At 44.4% G+C, this 25481-nt stretch overlaps 1 protein-coding gene across 3 annotated transcripts; it reads right to left on the bottom strand.

The window, feature by feature from the left end:
* Window positions 1–536: 536 nt before the first annotated feature.
* Window positions 537–24273, bottom strand: LOC111148070 (MAX dimerization protein 1). Of its 3 annotated transcripts, none has more exons than XM_022504451.1 (6): window positions 24161–24273; window positions 23312–23411; window positions 18311–18340; window positions 3531–3645; window positions 1753–1912; window positions 537–1534 (listed from the first exon to the last, which is right to left on the bottom strand). In XM_022504451.1, the coding sequence occupies exons 1-6, from the start codon at window positions 24231–24233 to the stop codon at window positions 1347–1349; spliced, it is 666 nt and encodes a 221-aa protein (XP_022360159.1). In that variant the 5' UTR covers window positions 24234–24273; the 3' UTR covers window positions 537–1346. The 3 variants fall into 3 exon arrangements, with proteins under 3 accessions (XP_022360159.1, XP_022360161.1, XP_022360160.1); XM_022504452.1 differs by having other exon boundaries at window positions 815–1531; XM_022504453.1 differs by lacking the exon at window positions 18311–18340.
* Between the last annotated feature and the right edge of the window lie 1208 nt (window positions 24274–25481).

Genomic DNA, 25481 nt, shown 5'->3' with positions numbered 1-25481 from the left:
AACCAATTTTGTAGATACCTACATACAAAGTTTCTAGAACATCTATAAAAGCACAAAGTCATAAGAATTTTTTTCCATTACATTAGTTTATATAAAATGAATAAATAGTATTTATAGATTTAATGTGTCTTATGTACATATACATGTGCTCTGTTTTAGCTTAAATAAAAATGCTACAAAGTGGGAGACCACTTGAGGGAGAAATCATAACCAAAAAGAAAGATCAGCCTTTTAAACTAGCAACCCCAGAAGCCTCCATAAAGAAGTTTCTGGGTGTATCCAAAAATAAGGAGAGGAATTCTAATAACACTGTACCATCCCCTCCTGTTCACCTGCAACACAGGGTAGAAATGTGGACTTTTCCTTTCACTGATGATGGACACTAGCTCAGCTAGCGCCAAAGCTCAGTTATTGCTGAAAGTTAAATAGGAAAATAGATTAGAGTTGGACCCAATGTCACTTATTTGGGGGTGAAAAAAGGCATAATCACTTTGTGTTAAGTGGGAAATGGAGATCTCGTTTATCTCTGAGGTAGGAAAAAAAAATGTTCCAGAGACAAGTAGCATAACAAACTTTGAGGGAAAAACGTGCCTTGGGATAGCAGTACGCAGCGCGGTCCCAAGAACATCGCACACAAAGAGATTGTACCGTCTTGTTTGTGACAACAAACGCTGCTGGAGCTTGCATGAGCTGTGCGACCCCAAAGACGTGCTCTAGCACAGTGTCCACTTCCAGGCGAGAACTACTGCTCCCATCCACACGCGGCTGGGCGGGGGGTGGGGGGGGCAGGGTGAGCAGGGGGGTGGGTGAAGGGTGTGTTTTCTGGAGGTGTTCCTGACTCCTCACTGGGGTGAGGTCCACGGTGAAGTGCTCTTAAATGCTGCTTTCAAAGCTTACTTTGGAGTTCTGAGATCGGGATCTCAACTTTAAAAGTTTGTTTCCTTCCATTTCCTAAGCACAAGACACATTCGGACATTCCTGCTAGGTGAGTAACATAGCCAGAAAACTTTAAGACAGGTATGCTAGACTACCCGGGGACGGTAAATGAGGGGGGAGCGCTGGGTGGTGAAAGTTGCTTATTCGGTCTGAGAATTCTTGGGCGCTTCAGAGTGATCGGAATGTACAGTCTGGCAGACGGATTCTTATGGAGAGAAAGAGAAACTAGTGGATGTAATCAGAAACCCACCATCCTAAGCACTTCCTGGAAAACGTTTACAGAGCTGGTTCTGGTACAGGTGGTACACGGAGGCTGACGTGCAAGGGGACTGTGGGTTGGGTCTGATACGCTACCTAATCCGCTCGGCCGGCAGAGCCCTTCGGGAGGCAGCCGCGGCGACCCTGCGCTCTCAGAGGCCCAGACACGTCTTGTGATTGTCCTGGAGCTTTATTCTCTTCATGCTGGAGCTGGAGTAGCCCTCGTCACTGCCCAGGCTCTGCATGCTGCCCCGCTCGTCCGAGTCGCTCACGCTGCTGCTGCTCCAGTCCAAGTCACCCGTGAGATAGTCTGTGCTTTCAACGTCCACATCGATCTCTTCTGTGGGGAGGACAAGAGACACAGGTGGAGGCATGCCACGGGATGCTCGGGCCCAACCGCCAAGCCAGCCCCGCCAGGCCCTGCGCTGGAGCCCCAGCCAGAGTGCGAGGAGGTAAGAGGGACATCGCGACAGCTCAAGTGGGCCAGGTCTCTGTTCCTCCCTGGTGTGGCCTCTGGGGGGGGACACACACACACACACACACACGGCAGGTGCTCACCCCTGTCGGAGTCCGAGCGCTCCGAGGAGACCGTGGAGCCGATGCTGTCCATCCGTATCCTCTCAATGCCCAGCTTCTCCAGCTGCCGCTTCAGGTGCCGCTGCTCTCGCTGAAGCTGGTCTATTTGGTGAATGGCTTTTCTGTCACAATCTTCAAGTTTCTGCAAGTCAAAGGGGGAGCTGTTGGAGCCCGCAGGCCAACTTCCAAATGGGCAAGGACTCTGCATCTTGCCTTCGAGCCCCCTGACAGGCCGGCTTTCCTCAGAAGCCCTTCGGTGTCTCTCGTCTGGCTTCTCCCAGGGCAGGATGGGGGCCTCTTGCCTTTGGCTATGCTCCGCGGCACTGACCTCGCTGTGCTACCTGCACGGTCACAGATAGGGATCTGGGGGCTGAGCTCGGCCCCTCTAATGCCGGGGAAGAGCTAGCAGCCCCCCAGGTCTGTGGGGAACACCCTGAGCACCGCTCTCTGAACTACAGCCCACCACGGGCCGGGAGCTGTGACACAGCTGTGCAGAAGGAGGGTTCGTCAGCTCTGTGTTCTAATGATATCAACACCTGAGTTATTCCAGATCTCAGTTAACTTCTGTTCAGTAGCAGGAAACAGTCTTTGCAAGTCCTGATTCCAAACTGTCCAACATAAGAGCTTAAACGCATTTCCAAAGACCACTTGTTTTTATGTATCTGTTTAACTGTGGTTATGTTGCTCTAGACAGAGGTTCTTTTTCCCTCCAGAACTGTCAAGAAGGCAGGCCACTAACCATAATTAAGGAGACATTTGTCCAACAGTGACTAAAGGGTTATTGCTAAACGGTGAGTTCCGGCTGTGGCTTGCGGCAGTCTGACTACCACTTTACTCTCTCACCTTTTGCTCTTCAAGCTATGTGCTACACGCGGACTGTTTCAGACCCTCTGGGAGGTGCTAGGGATACAAGGTGAGCATAAAGACCTCGTCCCCTCCTCCGACAATGGAGACAACCAAACAGTCACACAAACCATAGTCAGATGACAACTGTGATAAGTGCTAAGAGAGAGAAAGATATCCAATAACAGCTCGACTGTTGGACTGTTGCAGGAAGGACGTAAGCAGGTCAAGAAAGGCTTTTCCTGAGCTAGTGATACCTGTGTTGAGATCTAAAGGATGACAAGAAGTTAACTAGGTGAAGAAGGGAGGAGAAAACATACCAACCAGAGGGAACAGCACGTACAAAGGCCCTGTGGTTAGAAAGCATGACAAGTGCAAGGGGCTGAAAGGGCACAGGGCCCAAGATGCCACTGTACAGGCAGGTGAGGGCCAGGTCATGCAGCCTGGGGCAGGCCTGCTGACAGTCTGCCCTGAGCCACTGAAGAATTTTAAACAGGGTGACATGCTGACTTGGGCTTTGGAAGGATTACTCTTGGGAAGCACAGAGCTTGCTCAGAGGCAGCTAGAGGAATACAGGGAGACCTCTGAGGAGTTCACTGCAGTAGATGGTAGGGTGAAATGGGAGTTAGCCTGTGAATATTTAGGTCTTGGAGAGGACTCAGATATGGCTAACAGAGCAAGGGATAGCAAGGCTGACCCTGAGTTTTTGGCTTAATCAAACGGACAATTAGAGGACCCTTTAACTGCTGCTACACAAGGGTGAGAAATACTGAGTTGGGTTCTGGACATGTTTGGTTTGGGATGCCTGAGATCATCAAAGAGGCAGGCTGGAGGATGATACATTTGCTACCCCTCATCAACAGACAAATCCTTAATGGACAGGTAAAGCTAAAAATGAATCCCAAGGAACTTCTTACCTTTATGTGCAATTTGGCTTTTGTCAACAAACTCAACGTAGTGTGTCGGTTCGATTCGGGCCCAAGCGGAACCAGCCCCTTCAACTTCTCCAGGCACAAGCGAAGATGGGCTCGCCTACAAAAACAAGGTCACAGTAGCATTGAGAATTTCACAGTGGGCCAGAAGGAGCTCTGGAAGAACAAGTTCTAAAAGAGTAGGAGTTGCCCAGGCCCAGGCCAACACCACCAATGACCTTTGGTCAAACAAACATCTTTGGACATTGGACAACTCTGGTGAAAGCCACAGAGAAGCCAAAACTGGGGTTTTCTCATCTCCTTATAATACAGGTGTGTTAGGGAAGGGACTAAGATCTACTCTTATTAGGCATATTTGTCAGGTTATTTCCAAGTTTCTGGGTTTGGATGTGACCTGACAGCACATGCCAGGGTTTGAATCCTTTCAACCCATACTTCCTCTTTTCCCATTCATGGGCCACTAGAACTCGAGCACTGCTGTATGTAGCATTAACACACACGAATGGCCTGTGTGGTTACTCATTATAGCTTGCTTTAGAATAGCAAAGATAAAATCCACTTAAGTCACTAACATGGAGACCTGGTTAAAAAAATTATCGTGTAGCTATCCGGCAGAATACTATGCAGCTATGAAAAGAACCAGAATGTGCTCTACTTACTACCAGGAAAGAACTCTCAGATACATTGTGAAATGAAGAAAAGCAAGATACCATACCATGCATACAACATGCCATCTCTGGACAAAACAGAGGAAAAGTAATTGTTTTTTCCTATAGACATAAAATCTTTAACAATAAGTAAGAAACTAATCTAACAGCAAGGAGAGAGAAGTCAGGGAAGAGGTGGGGATAAGGTAATATTTACTGAATGACTTGTAACTTTTGGCTTTTCAACTCTGTAAACTGTTCAAAAGTACATTAAAGAAAATGAGGGGCGCCTGGGTGGCTCAGTGGGTTGAGCCTCTGCCTTCAGCTCGGGTCGTGATCTCAGTCCTGGAATCAAGCCCCGCATCGGGCTCTCTGCTCAGTGAGGAGCCTGCTTCCCCCTCTCTCTCTGCCTGCCTCTCTGCCTACTTGTGATCTCTGTCAAATAAATTAATGAAATCTTTTTAAAAAAATGAGCAAGCACATCGTAAGCATTGCTACACTACACAGCCATGCAGAACAGCTAGAGATAACCACATGTGGGCCCTGGAGGGGGCCCAGAGGCGCAGTGGGATAGAGCGGGAAGGGAGAAAGCCCAGAGGAGGCGGAAGCCGCAGTGAGCCCCTCAAGAAAGGACCTTTAGTCACCGACCAACCAGAGTCCCTAAAGTTTTGGAAATTAACACTTCATTTCTTTGTGCTTTATTCGGGAACCTAGCAGATCCCACGAGTTGGAAAAACACCCAGGATTCAGAGTTTTTGCCTCAGCCTACCACATCCTAAAAGCCTTCACAGGCCATTCCAACCCATCGTGATTCCTCCACTTTCTGAGTACTTACTGGTTTATACTAGTCAAGGGGACATTCACTGTTCTGTTGGAATCATTTGGTATTTGCTACTTAACCACTCATTCATCACAAACTCCTCAGAAGGTTGGACTGCTGCTTAATCACTGCTGAGTTACTATGGTGCCTACCCCTCCCACTTCCTTAATAAATGTCTGCTGAGTGGGTTACGTCACTATTCAACTAGACCATAAGCTTCTGGAGGACACAGTCCATCTCTCCTCCAACTCTGCTCCTTCAACAGTGCTCTGGCTCCTGGGGTTTTAGATACATGCCCACAGCCCACACACAACCACCCAGAGCAGAGTTCCTGGGAGCCTGGGAGGCTACCAGCTGAACTGGGAGACAACCTTAAAGCTTAATTTGCTCCCCTTGCCACTTTTGACCGTATTAGCGAAAGTAAAAATGGCTTCAGAAAGCTCCAAGAGGTCCATATGTATGATAACGACCAAGGAAGTTCCTTCACACCCTTCATACCAAGATTTCAGGATGTTCCTCCCAAGGCAGACCTAACAAATGGTGCATTAGACATCCTGATGAGCCCGTGTCTCATCTGCTTCCAAGCCTCCTTCCTTGTCTAGCTCTCAGAGGAGCTGTCCCAGACTCTCCGAGGGCCCTTGAAGCCTGGACAGATTTGAAGAGCACAGCATTTGCTCCTGAGCTAGGAAGATTTAATGGCACAAAAATGCCTTACTCTTTGATAAGACTTCCACTTGCCCTGAAACCCTGTCCGTGCGGAATGGCCACAAGCAAAGGGTCCCATTACAGGTTTGCTCCACCTACCACTGCAGGAGGGAAAAAGCAAAGCAGAACCTGTGTGTAAAATGGACCTGTTCACCTTGGATGATAACATTCAAGAAGAGTCATGAAAACAGATCATATAAGAAACACCATGAGAAGGTAGAGTCAATTCTACAGTTATCCAAATTATTTCTCCCAAAGTTTACAAACAAATTGTCAAGTTAGGAAAAAAAGTTCAAAAATTAGATGTAGACATTTTTCAGTTTAACTTGTTACCTGCAAAGACAGCATGATTCAGAACAGAGTCCTATTAGTCATTTTATGATGTGGGTTTATCTGCAAATATGAGTATGTAAATTTTTTAGGAAGTTTGTCTACTGATAAAAATATAATAAAGTCATCTTTCCATGCATCGTCATTTCTAGTTCTATAGGGAGTCTAGCCCAGAAAAGAATAATTCTCACTACCCAAATGTGGGTTTTTCCAAAGAACATTTCAAGTTGTGAAACTAGAAATAAGCCATTTGACTAATTCAAGCTAAGGATAATACGTGTACATTGAGTGGTTTTTTTTTGGGCCTGGTTCTATGAAAATAAGACCGGAGCTTTTCCCATAATTTTGTCGAGATCCAAAGCCAACTTCTGTCCTTGGTAGTGCCTGCGTTGGCCTCCTCAAGTGCCCAATGGCTGCCCTGCCCACCTGCCTGCAGACATCCCCAGGCTGGCACCTGGGCCAACCACAGGGGAGGGATGAGGTCTACGGAGTGGGCTCAGTTCTGTCATGTAATAGCGAAATTTGACTCCCGAACCAGATAAACAAGCCAACAGACCCCTCTGTAAAAGCTGCCCTTGAGGCTCCTCAACCCTGAGACACACACGGGCACGCTGCACCCGGAATCTGGAACCCCTCAACCGGCCTTGAGAGCACCCAGGAACCACGAGATCTAGAGCAAGTAACACAAGCACCTGCCTCAGCTCTTCCTCCCCAGTCCGGACAACTCCCCTGGCCAGGGCTGTGGTCCTCAAGGAGGGGGATCAGTGTCCCGTTTTGAACCAGGTCTAACTCCCCCTTGGGGAACCAGCAGAGGTTCTGCCACACGTACTTAACAGGAAGCTACTCCATACCCCAGTCTGCTCCCCACTGAGACCTCCTCCTGTCCCATCTTCTTCAGCCAGTCCTCTTCCGGTTGCCAAGAGCTGCCTCCCAGCTCCCCGCCCCCAGGAGAAGAGGGTTGTGCCGAGTCCTGGCTCCCTCCTGCTCCCAGCTGCCTCTTCTGTTTGCGCTGATCCAACTGCTTTGTTCCTAGGTCATAAACTTGGACAAACTTCATGTGCTGACTCTTCAGAAATACTGCTTTAATTATTCTGAAGGGACAGATACACCTTTGGTCTACAGTGGCATAAAGAGACCAATCTTTGATCTGAGCTATAATCAGTAATGCTCAGAATCCAGTGTGCCCTGTGACTAGGGATAACTAAACTAGATACAAACTACAGTTTTTCTTCAGTTAAGATTTTGAAAAGGATCTCAAATTCTATTTTTATTTTTAGCTCTTTTAATAGTCACCATACAACCAAATGCCAACGTAGTATGTAAGAGCAAAGGTTTGGGACCTTGGCTTTGCCACTGACTTCCTGGGTGACCTTGAGCCAATCCCTTCACTCCATGTGGCACCAGCTTCCTCAGCAGCAGACAGGAACACCATGCCTGACGGCACCGGTATATTAACTGGGACAAGGTATGGAAGTCCCTGGCCAGAGTCTGACAGGAGTGCTCGCTATGTGGTAGCAGTTATTCTTTCAATTCTAGCTTCTTCTGTAGACAAATAATTACAGGGAACAAACAGATTTGGATAGCACTATAATATTCCTCTGAAAATCGAAAGGAGACTCAAAGTGTCTCACTAGGTAGATAGAGGCTATCTGGTAAAAATCCAAGTCTTCCTTAAAGAAAACAATTGTAACCTATTTTCTATGGCAATACAGATCTTGCTTATGCTAAAGATACTATTTTTACATTAAAAAAAAATCAAGGACAGTGAAGGAGACCATCAACAAAAGCAACCTACTGAATGGGACGAGATATTTGCAAATGCCATATCCAATAAAGGGCTAGTACCCAAAATATATAAAGAGCTGATACAACACCACCCAAAAAATATAATCCAATTAAAAATGGGGAGAAGACACGAATGGACATTTCTCCAAAGAAGACCTACAGATGGCCAAAAGACACATAGAAAGGCGCTTGACCTCACTTATCACCACCTCATATCTCAGAATGGCTAAAATAAAAAACACAACAAGTGGGGGCAAAGACGTGGAGAAAAAGGAACCCTCTTACACTGCTGGTGGGAATGCAAACTGGTGCAGCCACTGTGGAAAAGTGTGGAGGTTCCTCAAAAAGTTAAAAATAGAGCTACCCTATGATCCAGCAATCGCACTACTGGAGCAAAACAACTAAACACTAATCAAAACAACTTATAAACAGCACATTCTCTCCAACAGCCCAAGTATGGCAGCAGCTCAAGTGTCTATGGACAGATGAACGGATAAGGAAGATGCGGTATAAATATACACACAACACAGTATTATTCTACCCTAAGAATGAAATCTTCCTTTGCAATAGCATGGATGGAGCTAGAGAGTATAATGCTAAGTGAAATAAGTCAGAGAAAGACAAATACTGTATGATTTCACTCACATGTGGAGTTTAAACAAAACAAACGAGCAAAGGCAAAAAAGAAAAAAGAGGCAAACCAAGAACCAGTCTCTCAACTAGAGAGAACCAACCTACAGTTACCAGAGGGGAGGCGGGTGGGGGATGGGGGAAACCGGCAAGGGGCATTAAGGAGGACACTTGGGACGGATACTGGGCGATGTGTGGAAGTGCTGAATCAGTCATATTGTACACCTGAAACTAATTATTATACTATGTTAACTATACTGGAATTTAAAAAATTCAAAAACTCAGCAAGGATCTTATAAAGCTAATGCATGCAAAAGAAAAAACTTCTTGGCCACATGTCATGTAGAGTGTTGGGTAGAAGGGAGCCCAAGGCTGGGGCGGGGGGCCCTGAAGAGCACGCGACCCTCCCTGCTCCTGCTGCCCTTCAACAGCCCAAAGAAAATACAGCTGCAAATACTGACCTTGGAAAGCCAAGCACATCTCTGGGTGTGCTGTCTATAGCCAAAGCACCTACAATCTCTCTCAAACAACAGCAAGAAGAAAGGAGAGCATATTTAAGAATGAACTTAAAGCAGCTTTGGAAGGAAACTATAAAACTTTGCTGAGATACATAAGAAAATCTGAGTAAATGGAAAAAAGTGGCACCCTCCTAGATATGAAACTTAAAAGCAAAGATGCCAATGTTGCCCAAGTCTGTCCACAAATTAAACCTAGTTCCAGGAAAAAAAATTCCTAAGTGTTCTTCTTAATGCTGGGACTCATGTACAGTTTACAGGAGTCTAAATTCCATCTAGAAGAACACATGTACAGGGGATTGCCAGATTTTTGAAAAAGAAGAATGAGGAGGAATGTGCTATACCAGATACTAAATTGTATTATAAAGCTTTAATAATTAAAAAATACAGGAATGGGCAGACAAATCAAGTGAACAGAATAAAAAATTCCCAGAAACAGACTGGAGATATAGGTATGAATTTAACATATAACAGAGGTAACACTGCAAATCCTTGGGAAAGGAATGAATTATTGAGAAAACAGAGAAGTAGGGAGACGGACATCAAAATAAATTCCAAATATATTAAAGATTTAAATATAAAATATTTATATTTCATATTTAGCACACTGTTGTCTGTTTGATAGCACACTGTTGTCCATTTTCCCAAATCTTGTCAGCCATGAATTATGGAAAACTAAATACCCAAGTGAAAGGAAGTCATTAATGAGGCGGCTCTGGGCTGCTTGAGGCACTGCCACATACCAGAGCTTGGGCACTGACAGAAGGCACCCGGGCCAGCCAGCGTGCTCTTAAGACAGTTCTGAATGTGGGGCGCCTGGGTGGCTCAGTCGGTTAAGCGTCTGCCTTTGGCTCAGGTCATGATTCCAGGGTCCTGGGATCGAGCCCCACATCGGGCTCCCTGCTCAGTGGAGAGCCTGCTTCTCCCTCTCCCTCTGCCTGCTGCTCTGCCTACTTGTGCTCTCTTGTCAAATAAATAAATAAAATCTTAAAAAAAAAAAAATAGAAAGTTCTAAATGCTTCTCTCTTTATTTCTGCTCCCAGACTTAAGTTCCCTCTAGTCTATCCATGTTTCTCTCCCTCTCAGGCCAGCAGATTCGTCAACTGGGGAATAAACTGGGAAAAGAGTAAGATCAGAAGTAGACTGTGCCATCTGATAGTGCTCCTGAATTTGCTAGGTTACCCAAAAAGTTCTTCTGGACTTGAACGTGGTCAGGAGTGGGAATGGTATCCAACGGGGCATATTGTGCGTGTCTGCGTGGTAAGGGAGGACTACTGTCAGAGATTTTTTTTTTTTTTTTTTAAACTGAAGGTCTAACTAAATGCTTTCCTTTCATAGTCAAGTATAGAACAGGACACAAAGAATTAGAAGGTGACAACAGAGTGTACAGGATGGCAGCCAGTGAAGGGGGTAGATAAATAAGTTCACAGGTAGAAATCTGGAAACGTGCACTTGACTCTTTCATTCATTTACTCCAACTACATTTCCCAAGGAGGATTACTATGTACTGCTACTTTCACAGGTGCTTGGATACAATGCTCAGTTAGATCAAGTCCCTGCCTTGGTGCTTCTTAAAATTTAGTTGGACAACAAAAGTAAACAAATTATTGAAGAATTATTGATCTGAACTACCTTCAGGCTATGCCAAATAGCAGCTCTCACTGAAAGTTCTAGAACAGGCTCCCCTTTGCCCTCTATAAAGCCTATTCTTTCTTTTCCCTCACCCATATCTTGACTTACAAGGTGTCAAGCTTCCATAGAACATCAGAACCTGTTGTTTTTTTTTTAAGATCTTATTTATTTATTTGACAGAGAGAGATCACAAGTAGGCAGAAAGGCAGGCAGAGAGAGAGGAAGGGAAGCAGGCTCCCTGCTGAGCAGAGAGCCCAATGTGGGACTCGATCCCAGCACCCTGAGATCATGACCTGAGCCGAAGGCAGCGGCTTAACCCACTGAGCCACCCAGGCGCCCCAGAACCTGGTTTTTTCCCTTTCCAAATAGATCACATTCATTTCTTCATTCATTCACACAAAGACTTCCTACATAGCCGACTGTTCTTTCATTACCAAATAATGGGAAAGATCAAGACTTTCATTTCATGTTAACCCACTGGACCCCAGAAATAACAATGTATCTGCAGTTGCTGATCTGAGAGTAGAATCTGGTATCTTAGGCAATCCATGTCCCTTCTCTTTGGGAAAAGCCTTACCTAACAAAGATACATGGTACCTCACTGAGTACTACTTTTCATTAAAACTGGGCTTCATATTCCTCACCAAACGGAAAAAAGCAAACAATAAACAATAGCTGATTTAACTGTAAAGTTTCACCATCTTATTTCCTAGCTTTGTGTGGGCACAGATTTAGCCAATTAAATAGCTTCATAAATTCTACAGGATAAATGGAGGTTTAATAAAAATTTCAGATATGCTACGTATGAGCTGTATAGTGAGAAAAAAGGTTTAGTATAGAATAAGAAGAAACAAATCATCTCATGGGGTCAAAAATTACTCCCTAAAAGTGATTACAGGTCACAAGAGATCTTTCCTCCAGATTTGGGGTTAAGAACAGAGTCTTACCTGCTCAAACAAAAGGTCCAGGTGAAGACTACAAGTCATACTTTGAGGGGAAAAAAAAGGACTTTCCTCCTTTCCCGAAAATGTTCCCTTTATAAATAATTGCCAGATGCATCATTATTACCAACTTAATTAGAACCTAGGAAGGTTTTGAAGATTTTTAATAACTGTGATAAGGAATCTTTATAAAAGATACAGAGATAGCTCTATATGCTAGCAGTATGGGAACAGGTCACTTGATGAACAAGGCATAAATAGCAATTCATGGTGGCTACATTTTGAAGTTATAAGATCACTTCTCCACTAAAAGTATGAAATACATAGTATATTCATTAATATGTCCTTTCTTGAGACCAATTTTAAAAATGGACACAATACATATCATGGCTAGTACCTGCTAGCTTTCTCACCCTTTGACTATTAATGCTTATGACAAAAAGGCAGTGCCCCCAATGCTCCAGCGGGGACTGGAAATTAGTTGAATAAGCAGCATAGGTCTTTTCTCCAAGTTTTTCCAAGGGCAGATGCCATCTATCCAAGAGGTATAGTCCAAGAAAGACAGATTCTAGAGGTACAAATCTGGGTGTTCTTCCATACCATCAATGTAGGCCAGATTTGCACACCAATAACTACATCCCTTCTTTGTAATAACCAGGCCATGCCCTTAGCCCCATGTGGCAACAAAGCAATGCAGATTCGTTACAACACCCTAGAGTGAAATCTGAATGTGGTCAAGAAAGTTCAGAAACAGTAGGAGTGGCGCAATGCCTACCACAACTTGGCCCCAATGCAAATGTTATACCCCTACCCTCTTCCGATAGGAGGAGCTTGGCCATTTGGAAAGTGGAAATAATGATAGGAACCTGCAATCAATTAGAATATCCTGCCAGAAGAGACCTGATTGCAGGGGTTTCTCATACCAGACCAGAAGCCACTGAAATACTGTTAGACCAAATGAAAATAATAGCTTAGATCAGGCTGCTGAGTCCTCCCCACAGAGCGCACACAAAAATCTTTTGTCATGGGGTCAGAAGACTCTAGCAGAGGTAATCTCTCTAGACCAGCTAGCTGCCTAATTCCAGCAAGGCTTGCATATGTACCATTCCAGAAAAACGAGTGCCTATTATTAAAGATTCCAGAGCCTTCTTTTGAAAAAAAGTCCAACCTAGCACCTGACTCCTGACCCACTAACTATAGCTTATATGCAGTCAGTGTCCATTTGCTAAAGTGCTACTGAAAGGCATTGAGACCAGAGGAATTCCCAGAAAACAGATGAATTATTATCAACAAAGCCATATAACAACAAGATTCAAAATTTTCCTATATTCCAACAAGAGTTAATTAGTAATTCCAATGCGAATACAATAATGATTTAAAAATTGGGGTGCCTGGGTGGCTCAGTGAGTTAAAGCCTCTGCCTTTGGCTCAGGTCATGATACCAGAGTCCTGGGATGGAGCCCTGCATAGGGTTCTCTGCTCAGCAGGGAGCCTGCTTCCTCCCCTCTCTCTCTGCCTGCCTCTCTGCCTACTTGTGATCTCTGTCAAATAAATAAATAAAATCTTAAAAAAAAAAATATATGTATATATATATATACATATATATGTGTGTGTGTGTGTATGTCGGAATACCTCTTAAAAGAAATATGCAAGATGTACAGGGAAACACTGTAAAACTTCAGAGAGAAAATGGATCTGAATAAATGAAGTCACATACCAAATCCTGGATGGAAAGAGCTAATACGTGAACATGAACTTTTATTTATTTTTTTAAAAAGATTTTTATTTATTTATTTGACAGACAGAGATCACAAGCAGGCAGAGAGGCAGGCAGAGAGAGAGGAGGAAGCAGGCGTCCTGCTGAGCAGAGAGCCCAACGTGGGGCTCGATCCCAGGACCCTGAGATCATGACCTGAGCCGAAGGCAGAGGCTTTAACCCACTAAGCCACCCAGGCACCCCATGAACATGAACTTTTAAAAGGTTCATTTATACTAAAATTATTAGATTTTGATTTTGAAAGTCCCAAAAGGATTTGGATGTTAGGGAGATGGACTGACCATACAATTCATAGGGAAAAATAAACTAGTGAAAATAGCTAACAACATGGTAAAATAAAAAAAAGAAAGAAAGAAAAGGAGAAGAGAGTAGGGATTTGCTTTACCAGATCTTGAAGTGCATGGTAAAACCTCAATGACTGAAACAATATTCACTGGCAGAGGAAGAGCAGAGCAGATGATCAGTGGAACAGAAGAACCAGTCTAGAAACGGACTCAGCCACAAATAAGGATTTAGTATACAATAGAGGCAGCAAGTTCAGACAGTGAGAGAAAATGGATTCTGTTAAAGGAAATGATAAACTGGACAATAATAGGATACTCAAAGGGGCAATCTCATTCATATATATCCTTCACATATAAAATCTTTTCAAAGGGGAAAAAGAATGCCCGAGTAGAAAATTGGGCAAAGTTTATTAACAGGCAGCATAAACACAAAGAGGTAAGAAAATGATTTGACTGTGCTAGTGATGTAAGAAATGCAAATTGAAACAAGTTGTCTGTTTTTACTTTATATGTATCAACTTCATAAAGGTCTTAAATTATAATATCACCTTGTGAAGGTATAAGGAAAATACAGCCGATAATCTGCCCGGTGGGCCATCTAGCAGTCACATCGAAAACCGTAACAATGTGTATATCATTATTTCCACAACTATAAATTTACCTTAAGGATGTAATTATGGTGGACAGAGGTTTACCTACGACGTAGTTTAAGGAAGTACTGTGTGTATTAGCCAAATACAGGAAAGAACCTACAGCAGAGGACTGGTTATATGAGTTACCGCCCATCTGTAGGAGGGAACACGGGCATTCACTAAAAGTAATGTTAGAGAAGGAGACTTGAGGACACTGGAAAATATTCATAATGTAGCTTGAAAAGAAGATATTATTTACTGTGGGATCCCATGTTGATTTAAAAAAAAAAAGGCATGCACAAAACCTAGATGGGTACAGAACTTAGTAGGAATATTAGCAGCTGTTACTATTGCAAGACCTAGGACAGGTGATTTTTATATTTTTTCTGCTTTTTGGAACTTCCCAATTTTCTACCCTAAACTAAATATATACTTTTAACAATTTTACTTATTCATGAGAGAGAGAGAGAGGCAGAGGCCGAGGGTAAAGCAGGCTCCCCGCAGGGAGCCAGATGTGGGGCTCGATCCCAGGACCCTGGGATCATGACCTGAGCTGAAGGCAGATGCTTAACCATCTGAGCCACCCAGGCTCCCCCTAAACTATATTTTTAAGTCATTTTCCAAAAGCAACTGTGGCAATACACTTCAAAGTTCCACTGCTGTCTTCTGGCAGCTAGAATTATGGATGATTTAAATTGTTCTTAGAAAGACTTTCTATAGTTCTCAAAATTTTGAGTAAGATTATTATTATTATTTTTTTAAAGATTACATTTATTTGAGAGAGAGAGAGAGAGAGAGAGCAAATGCGAGAAAGATCACAGAGGGAGAGAGAGAAGCAGACTTGTCCCTGAGTGGAGAGCCTGAGGTGGGACTCGATCTCAGGACCCCAGGATCATGACCTGAGCTGAAGGCAGATGCTTAACCGATGAGCCTCCCAGGTGTCCCTGTAAGATTAGTTTTAAAAAGAAAAACCATGGGCGCCTGCCTCAGCAGGAAGCCTGCTTCCCCTCTCTCTCTCTGCCTGCCTCTCTGTCTACTTGTGACCTCTTTCTCCGTTAAATAAATTTTTTAAAAAAATCTTTAAAAAGAAAAACCATACACTCAAAAGTGTTTCCTGAAGAGGGTGGATCCACAAGGCCTAGCCACAGTTCCGGGAAGCACAGGGGGAGTGACAGTTGCTCCCATCTAAACTGATAAACTGAACCCTCCACCCCAGGAGCGTGGGCTTCATCGGACTCTGTATTCCCAGCACCTAGGACCCAGCATCTTCAGCCCTCCAGAATGCCTCATCTAGAGAACGGAAAATACAAGCCTTCTAGAATGGTGGAGGTGGGGTATTTTCCTACCAACACCAAGGATAGTGAAGTGGTAATGTTGAGTATATTGTCCTCATAGTGGAGTCCTGATGAAGACCAATTACTCAGAATCTCTAAAGTGCCACAGAAAAGGATTCGGTTTAAAAATCTAACCCAAGCATAATCAACTCTGCAGTATCAAAGAGGAAAACAAATTCCTATTGTTGAAAGCTCTTTTCCTAAGGTTTTTCTTTCTTTTTTTTTTTTTTGAAGTCATGTCAATCTTTTTATGTGATGTTTTAAGGTAAAAAACGGCTAAAGTGCACATGCACTTGGCAAAGCAGGATTCTCTTATGGGCACCAACTACTAAAACCAGGATGACCACAGCGGCTGCTCAGCTGACTTCAAAACTGAAGATTCTTAAGCATCTACACTCCTACGGGGAGAAAAGCGGAGCAACTTTAAGTTCCTCTCCTGGACTGCAGCAACCAATGTTTGGTTAAATTAAGAAATTTGAGTCTTTACTTCCTTCTTTTCTGTTCACATGCTCTGGACTAGAGAAAGAATTATCAAGACCTTAAAAGACCGAATTCCAAAAAAAAAAAAGGACAGTAAGGAAACTAGATAACTCTTCAGTGAGCAAAAGCGGACTGGTCACACAGAAGCTGTGTGAATTAGAAGCAGCTTGCTCAGTGGGGGCTCCAAATCTAGTTTTCTAGATTCTTTGCCTCCATAGCCTCTCATGTATACCTCAATCTGAGCACATAGTGTGTTCACTGAGATGGTCTCTCCGTCTTTCCCATTAGACAGACTACATTTCTCACGGATGGGGACCATGCTGATCTAATACCCCCAGTGTGAACTCATTTAATACCTAGTACTGAGCACAAGTTCTGGAGACACTGTAGGCAAAAAATAAACATGGCTGAATGCTAAAAAGTAAAAATGACATTGTGTGGCATTCTTGCATAGGTAAAAAGCATAAAGTAGTGGTAAGTGCAAGAGCCCTTACCCAAAGGGGTAAAATTTTCATAACAAAATGACTGTCTAACGGAATAATAAAAAAGTAAATGCCTAAGTAAAGTGGGGGAGGAGAACTAGAAGACTTTTCAGCAGAAAGAGTCCCAGTTTACTCAGTTCACCCCCAAGGCAGAAAGCTGAGAATCCAAAGATGAGAAAGAGAGGCCACATCTGACTACCTTTCCACCTTAAAAGATATTTTTGAGTTCCCAATTCATGAGCCGGAAATCCCTAAAGCATAAAGGAAGCTCTGACTTCAAACACAGTCCCAATCACAGAATAATTAAAAGGGAAGAAGAGGGATGGGAGCACGTGTGCAGTGAGGCACACACAGAATTCCTTAGCGGAGTCACGCTACGGGTTCACCCTGTTCCAACGTTCTCCTTCCCAGTAAGTCGGGTCTGCCCTTTCCCGGCGGAACGGGTCATTCAGATCCTGACTTTCAGAGGCAGGCTCTCTCTTCAAAGAAGGTTTGCATGAAATAACCATATGTATTTGCAGAACCATCACTACCCATCATCATCTCGCTCACGCAGAGCACCGAGAAAGCCACTCAGTCTGAATGGGTAGCCTGTATTTCAAATTGATGGGCACTCGGAGACCAGAATGAAGCTTGTTCAATGGTTCTCAGCCCTGGCAGCACATGAGAATCACCTGGGAGCTTTTTAAAAAAATACTAGAGCAGAGTCTCAACCCAGACCAATTAAAGCAGAATTGCTAGGGGTGAGGTCTGAGCATCGGTTTCTTTCCTTTTTTAAAGCCCCGCAAGGAATGACTATTAATTCTCCCCCCCACCCCAGCATAGTAAAAGTGGTTATTTCTTTTTTTAAGTCTTTATTAGAGATAAAAGATTTGCTTTAAAATACTCCATGGAGAGGGGTAGTTTTGATTATCTAAGATTGACAAAATGATAATGATAGTTGAAGCTGGGTAATGGATACACAGAACTCGATTACATTATTTGTTCTCATGTATTTGAAGATTTCTAGAAGTTCTTTTATAAAATTGGCAGAAATAAAATCTGTTCCTTCTCCCCAAGTGTATAAATGTAATATAATACAAAAATATTTTTAAGAAAACATTAAAATAAAAACTTCGCAAGTGACTAAGTACAACCAGAGTCAAGATCCACTAGGCTACATCGTTGAAGGAGGGGCAAACCAAATTTAAAAAATAAAGATTCAAACAAACAGCAAGAGGCAATCCAGGTGAGAGAGATCAACTCAGGCTCAGCCAGATGGATCCCAGGGAGGGTGGCAGGCCTCCACTAGTGAATCACCATCTCCAATTTGTGCTATGCATATATTTGCCTGAATTTTGAGAATCTTTATTCACAAGTAAACTGTAAATACACACACATATGTATGTATATTTATATATATCTGGGTGTGTACACGATTTAAGACAGAACTACCAATTATATTCAGCAGCATGTCATTTTTTAAAAAACACTATTTGTGGAAACACGGCTCATGACCTAAAATGCTTTGGCCTGTGAAACAGTCACCCAGGAAGGCGCTCCTTAGGAGAAGAAGGTGGCAGGAGTGAGGGGTGGGGGTGTGGTTTCTGGAACCTGCAAGCCCTTCGTCTACCTAAGTGATTTAGGGGCAGCGCTGCTCAGACGACCGACCGGAGGAAAAGTCTTACATCAGGTGTTGCTTGTGGGAAGAGCCAAGAAAAAACAGCCAAGTCTCCAAAATCAGAGGACATATCAAAAAGACCCCCATCCCACCCCCAAATCCCCAACTCACCTATTCTTCTCCATTTCATTGTGAGTTGATCTGAAAGAAGAAACAGTAAGAAAAGAGTGAGATTCTTCTGGTCTTAAAGGACTGCTTCAACACCAGTACAATTAGTTTAACTTTTCTCTCCAGAGTTGGTAGGAGAGAAAACAGAAAGGGAAGGAAAACTCAGTGGGCTCTGCTACACAAATCAGTTCCTTTGATGAGTTAGATAAACGTAAATGTATAAAATAGAGTTCAAGGACAAGTGGCCAACTTAAGAGGCATGCAATCCCTGGTGGAAATGTAATCCATTTTAAGAAAGGAAATAAAAGGGGTCTATTTATACAAAGAGAAAAACAGCTGTGCCATGTGATGTGAATTCAGGTTCTAGAACAGTGAAGAAGCTTTCTTCAGGCTGAGGGCAAAAGAGTGGTGGTGTCACCCCCCTGAATCGTGCAGTTTTTCTATGTGAGTAGATACACCAAATTTTTATGCTAAGTTGCTTAACAATAGGATACAATTTTAAGTGGATAAAAATAATCCCTCATCCCTCAATCTTTCTACTCCCTGACGTAATTATCTGATCATGTCCACCCTCCTGAAAAACGCTACTGGTGAACAACTCCCAGAGGATTTCGGGAAGGGGCTTCTAAACCTGAGCTCCACATAAAGACGATACGGATTGGTTTAAAGCCACAGTGAGGGTGAAATGTGAAGTCTAGCTTTGCCACTGACTGGTACTGTAGAAGAAACAAAATCCTTTACCATCTTGTCCTTGATTAACCTCTCTGTAAAATGGGAGTAAAAATTAGTGCCAATTATCTACTCAACACATGTAGATCAATGAGGTAGCAACTGTAAAAGTGATCAGAGAGCCTTGGACGAAAGCTGTGTTGGATGTGAAATCCTGTTATTAAAGTGTTTATAGCTGACCCTGAATATAAGGCCTGGTCTAAGAATTTATAGACAGGTTTCCACAGAAGTCACAGGAAGCCAGTCAATATGGCCACTATAGTGTCCTCCTCACACAACTCCTCCCTAATTACAAACTTGAGGAAACTCCCAGCATTATAAAGGAGCTGAATCTTGACTTTTTTTCATGGAAATTCTCTGGAATCTAACCAGTTCAGGAGACAGCGCCCTGGCTCAGGCCAGAAACTTCTGGCCCTACAGAGAAATTCTCACGGTAATCACAGAGAAACAGGACCTCTGTGAATGCTCCGCCACTCATTTATACCCCGGGGGGGGGGGCAATCACACCCAAGTTCATTCACACCAGAGAAGGCTGGTGGGGTGTGTGTAGGGGTTTGTAGTCTCGGAATGAGAAATTTCCAATCCAGCAATAAAACTTCTCTTCCACAAGGCTCCTGGGACACCAATTTTTATTAATGAGGAAAACTGAGAAAATAATGACAGTATTTTAAGTTTTAGAGTATTTGTTTTCTAGGTAAAGGACCTCAAAATTGGTTACGATAAAAGCTTTACATTGATTCGCTTGGTTTTCCCTCAGCCTTCTTCAGTTACATTTTTCTGAAGATTTACTTCCTGCAATGGCTGGCAGGATAGTACAGTTAACAAGTTGGGCCCGCACTACAAACCTTTGGCTTTAAAGCACGTGGCATTTTAGTTTTAACAGGGAATAACAAGTTCAAAGTCTGACAGATTTTTTAAATGCATGAAAGTATATGACAGCAGTTGGTCAGGATTTCCCTATCTAATTGTAGGCAAGGACCATCCCAGGAAGGTGTTGGAGAAGCCTGAATATTTGAAAGCGTATCATCTCTGATTACAGAGAATAGCACGCAGGGCACTCTTACCAAAAACTTCTGGATTCTTTGAAGCTACATACAGGAAAAATTCTGAATCCCCAAGATAAACTTTTTAACAAATTCCGTAGGGAGGACAACTCCTTCTAGACTTTGAACAGTTTTGGAAACTACAGATCTTATCTGATTACTTAAGAGTCTTGAACACAGGGACCTAGGTGCCTCAGTCGGTTGAGTGTCTGCCTTTGGCTCAGGTCATGATCCTGGAGTCACAGGACGGAGTCCCACATCCGGCTCCCTGCTCAGTGGGGAGTCTGCTGTTCCCTCTGAACCTACCCCCCTCCATGCTCTAACTCTCTCTCTCAAATAAATAAATAAAATCTTTTTTTTTAAGATTTTTTTTTTTTTTTTTTTTATTTGACAGATCACAAGTAGGCAGAGAGAGACAGGAGGAGGCAGGCTCCCTGCTGAGCAGAGAGCCCGATGCGGGACTCGATCCCAGCACCCTGAGATCGTGACCTGAGCCGAAGGCAGAGGCTTTAACCACTGAGCCACCCAGGTGCCCCGAAATAAATAAAATCTTAAAAGTACTGAACACATTATGATTTTTACAAGGGGACTTACATGTAATGTCACCATTTAAAAATATATTCTTACAAGGGGCACCTGGGTGGCTGAATCAGTTAACATCGGACTCTTGATCTCAGTTCAGGTCTTGGTCTCAGGGTCATGAGTTCAAGCCCCACACTGAGCTCCACTCTGGGTGTGGAGCCTACTTAAAAAAGAATATATGTATATATATGCTCACAAAAAGATAACTAAGCCAAACTACAGAGTGTATGAGAATGGGGAAAGTTCTTGGGTTCAAAGAGAGTCTCCATGTCAGCTCAGCTATATACCCCTGTTGCAAAGAAGAGCTAGGAGGCAGGTCCTGAACTTCCCCTTTCATGAGTGCCAAAGCCTGCTCTACAGTTTAACAAAATAGACCTTTAAAAACTCTGGATTTCAGTTCTAAATAATTAGTAACTCATTTCAAAAATCAGTAGGAAAGAAAAAAAGATTTCACTCCCTGTATTCCAGTAGTTCTCTGGATGATTCTGAAGCGATCAATATTCAAATTTCATTTTTGTTTTTTTAAATAAGCAACTAGAGAAATTGGATTAAAATCTGCATTTTTAGTTCCCAAGAAGTTGGATATGTGGCTAAATCTTATTTTTTTTTTTATTGTCCAAGTAAAAGTAGTCCCCTGACTCTACAACCGAAGAGCACAGCACTTCAACCTGAATTAACAAGAATAAACTATTATCCGGTGGTTATATAAACCAGCAGTAATCTCGCCATCGCCCTTACCTCAGTGCAAAATCCTGACCATACATGGCCTTGGAGAGAAGTCTAATTCAAATCAAAGGGGTCAAACTGCATTCTCTGGGGCGATGTCTCACTCCTCAGGTAAGGGTCATTCCTTACCTGATCACATTTAAACAAAACAACCTACTCTTGCTTCATGTTTGCTTGGTGCCATCTCCAGGTTTAATTAAGGTCTCTCTCAGAGATCCTTGCACCACTGACGATATGACACTAACTCTTTAATGGTCAAGAACATGGGAAACTGTGATAGCCGTTCTGTAACCATGGAAAGCAAACCAAACCCATTAACAGAAGACAGCTTTTCCAAAACTCAGTAGTTATAGCTATTTTTTTCCATAATAGCACTGGATAGTAAAGAGAAAGAGTCTGTTTCTTGGCTTGCAGTTCTCAACTATCATTATTTTTCTTTCCTAATCACCTTTGAGGACCAGCCTGCTTCTCTTTCAATATCCCTTTCTCTTCCTCTCCCCACCATTGAACCTCTTCCAACTTTCCTGTCAAACTTAGGGAAAAATAAAGTGCTAAAGATTAAGCCTTGACTAGCAGAGTGGACAATTCCTTCCAAATCATGAGTGGACAAGAATAAAAGTAACAAACGCAATACCCTTTTCAGGAAAAATAAACAAAAAGTCTTCAAAGTTCTTCCAAACAAAATTCAAAGAATACTGTAACAAAATGCAACACAGCTAAATCATTTTATACCACTGCATAATGCAAGTCAATATTAACATTCTTCTTATAGGCCCTTAATACCCACACACAGATCTATTAGCTATCACCTTCAGGTAATGTGAAACATGGGAGGGAAAGGAAAAGCCACGAGGTTGTTAATTACCAGGTTCATCCCTCAGGTGCCTTCTTATTCAAGAGCTCAACACATGTGTGCGGCTCACATCCTGTGGTTCTACCAACACTAAGTACAATGGGTTGAATCAAGGACAGAAGCAGCAGCAAGAGCAAGTGAGTTTTAGGTTTAAGTGGGACCTCCTGGCTTTTAGTGGTCTGTATTATGCCACAGAGGCTAACCAAATACAGTTACTTGCAGCCAGGAATAAGGATTCTAAGTCAGTGATGAAAATGTGAATGACTATTGGAATGAAAGATATAAGTAAATAGACCTAACAGATTTCCTAGCTAACTTATATTTTAAGGGCAAAGAAGGGAAAAAGGGGAAAGTAACATTAATAGAGTACATCATAGGTAGCAGGAACTATATTCAGGGTTTTAATGTGATTTCACTGACCATTAACCACATACTTCCCAGTGAAATTCACAGATTTTAAGAACCAGAAGGCTAACATAAAAGGGTTGTGGCATATTAATATTTTAATATTAATCCTCCATCACCAAAAAGGCAGGTCTTAACCTCCATCATTCCTCTTTGCCATTATAAACAGATTTAACAGTTTATGAGACAAACCACTGCATTTCATTTACCTGTCAAATATGAAATCTTACCACCTACACTAAATTGGATACTTTAGCATGTTTATAAAATCTTCACTATGAAAAGTAAAAGAAATGGATAATGTCCAGCATTTTCAATTATAAAAAACCTGCCTTTAATCTGAAATTTCTGAAGGCAACATATTGTCATTGTTCCTAATCTCACTGGAAGTTTCCATAGATTTTTGTTCCAAAAGGGAAGAAAAGCAAAATAAAGTTAAAAAGTTCATAAAGAAATGTAAAACACTTCCATTTCTCTCTTCTGTCCCCTCAACTCAAACAGAAGGGCTCCTTCCTCCAATGGCTTAAGACCATGTGTGCCTGACTGAATCATGATTGCTACTTAATGTATTTACTGGGTTATAATCACAACAGGCAACTTCCATTCTGCAGTTTATATCATCTGCAGTATAATCTAAAAGAGAAAGAGAAATATTTACCAAATTACCTGCTACTGCTGTTATTCTTCTTGGATTTGTTCCTCCGTTTTAAGGCATCTCTGTCCTTGTTATTGTATGGTAACATGGAGGCATAACCATGTTCAGCTTCTAGAAAACCGAAGGATCCAGTTAATGAATGAGCCTAGAACATTCAATACTCTCTCCCCTCTACAGTATTTCCTTTTTAAATTTTATTTTTCATTAAAAGAATATTGTGTTAAGAAACAAACGATGCAAGGTGGAATTCTTAGAACAATGATTTTTTTTTTTTTTTAATTGTGTGAATACCCTCAGTTCGGAGCAGGTGTAAGAAGCATTCCAGCTGCTCATTGTTGAGAAAGACACAGCAAGTCGCTGAGCTCACGGAGCTTGGGTTCCCCACTGGCAACGTCCAGCAGGTTGGCGTGCTTTAAGTGGGACCAGCCTCGGGCGAAGGTGCGGGGCAAACACCCGGAACCCAGAGGGCGGGGAAGGGGGCGCGCAGGGGAATCGCTGCTCCTCCAGCTGGGAGACGGGGCGCCGGGCCCACTTGGGGGCCGGTCCGGACGAGCCCCGGTGGGGTAAACCAAGGGTCTGGCCGAGAAGACTCCAGGCACCCCATTTGCTTTGCGGTGGGGGTCAGCGCTCGGGACTCCGGAGGCAGCGGCCCCTTTCCCACCCTCATTCATTGCCTTTGGGGCAGCAGCGGCCTCCTTTCGGACCGCGCGTGGGGAGAGCTGGAGGGGTTGGGAGCGCTCGCGGTCGCGGTCTCTGCGCCTCCAACCACCCCCAGAGCGGCTGGGCGCCCTTACCCCGCGGCCGGGCCCCTCAGAGACTCCGGCCCCGGCTCGGGACGGACCCCTCCCGTCCCCGTGCACCTCTCTCCCGCCGCTCCAGGTAGTCAGCCGCCTCCAGCAGCATCTGGATGTTCATCCGAACCGCCGCCGCCATTCTGCACCGGGGGCCGGAGCCACGGGACCAACCCCCACTGCCCACGGGCTCGCCGCCGCCGCCGCCGGACACCCGCACCCTGCTGTGGACCCCGCAGAGCAGGGTTGAGAGAGTCTCTCTTGCGACCACGCTCGCCGGAAGCGGGGAAGGGGGTCCGGTGAGCTAGGCACCGCCGACACCGTGACAGAACCCGAAGAAGAGCAGCAGCCGCCACCGCCGCGGAGTGTTTATCTCCGACTCACCATCCCCCCGCCCCCAGGCCCTTCTCTTGACAGGCCCGCTTCGGCTGCGTTCCTCATTGGGCACCCTAAAGAATGCCCCGCCCCTGGTCTTGTCCGATTGGGGAAAAGCATTACGGCCCCGCCCCCTAGAGTCCGCTCCTCTCTCTGGTTGGTCACGCTTGACAAGGCCCGGGCTCCACCCCCCCTGTCCAATTGGTGACAGGATTCGCAACTCCGCCTCGTGCTCCTTCCCTGTTTTCCATTGGTTCTATACCGACAACCCCCTTTTGCTTTGTTAGTATTGGCCCAGAGCTATAGAGAGCGAGCCACTTTGCCTATCTCCCATTGGTGGAGCCGGCTGAAACCTCCCAGCTACGATGACGTCACCTTCCTCCGGGCCCAGCGAGCCCTGAGTGGCTGGTGATCGGCGGCGCCGCTACTCCTCCCCTGATCTGGCATTGGCTGGGAGGGCTGACCTGGGCGCCGGCACTGATTCACCGGCCGCCGCGGAGCTCCGCTCGGTCCGGCCCATCCCGGCCCCGCCTCGGACCTGTTGCCCGGACCTGTCCCCGGGGAAAAGTTCCGAGAGCCTGCCGGTTTTCCCTCGAGTGGAAGGCTGGCACCGCGCGTCGCCTGGGCTCTTTGTCCTGCTCGGATTCCTGGCCTGAGCCCTTGGTCCGGCGGCCACAGTCCCAGAGGTTCCAGGCTTCCCAGCTCCCTGGCGGCTGTGGGCCCCGCCGCGAATCCCACTGAAGGCGAGACCAGCGCCGGCAACCTGGTGGGCCCGGGGCTTCCGCCGGCGCCACGTGGCTGTGGGGCTTGGAAAAAGCTTGCCTTGCGTTGAATGCTCGCCGCCCAGCGTTTTTTTTCCTCAGAAAGCGGCGGAATCGGGCGCGTCTCTGTTGGCACTCCCCACCCCTACCCCAAGAGCAGGCATAATCACTCCCTCAAAAACTTAACTGCATCTACAGAATCCCCGGCTTTGGATCCCGAGATTTTTTGACCCAAATCTCGTTCAGGGTCTTTC

The sequence above is a fragment of the Enhydra lutris genome, unplaced genomic scaffold (assembly GCF_002288905.1).
Source record: "Enhydra lutris kenyoni isolate GAN:26980312 unplaced genomic scaffold, ASM228890v2 scaffoldscaffold18, whole genome shotgun sequence".
NCBI lineage: Eukaryota > Metazoa > Chordata > Mammalia > Carnivora > Mustelidae > Enhydra > Enhydra lutris.
The sequence above is the reverse complement of the archived record's forward strand: the minus strand, read 5'-3'. Positions and strand labels throughout refer to the sequence as shown.

Coding starts and splice junctions, on each gene's coding strand:
- LOC111148070 (XM_022504451.1), bottom strand. CDS start 24,233: ATGGCGGCGGCGGTTCGGATGAACATCCAGATGCTGCTGGAGGCGGCT. Junction 23,412..24,160: donor CCTGGAGCGGCGGGAGAGAG/GTGCACGGGGAC, acceptor TCGGTTTTCTAG/AAGCTGAACATGGTTATGCC. Junction 1,535..1,752: donor GCGCTCGGACTCCGACAGGG/GTGAGCACCTGC, acceptor TCCTCCCCACAG/AAGAGATCGATGTGGACGTT.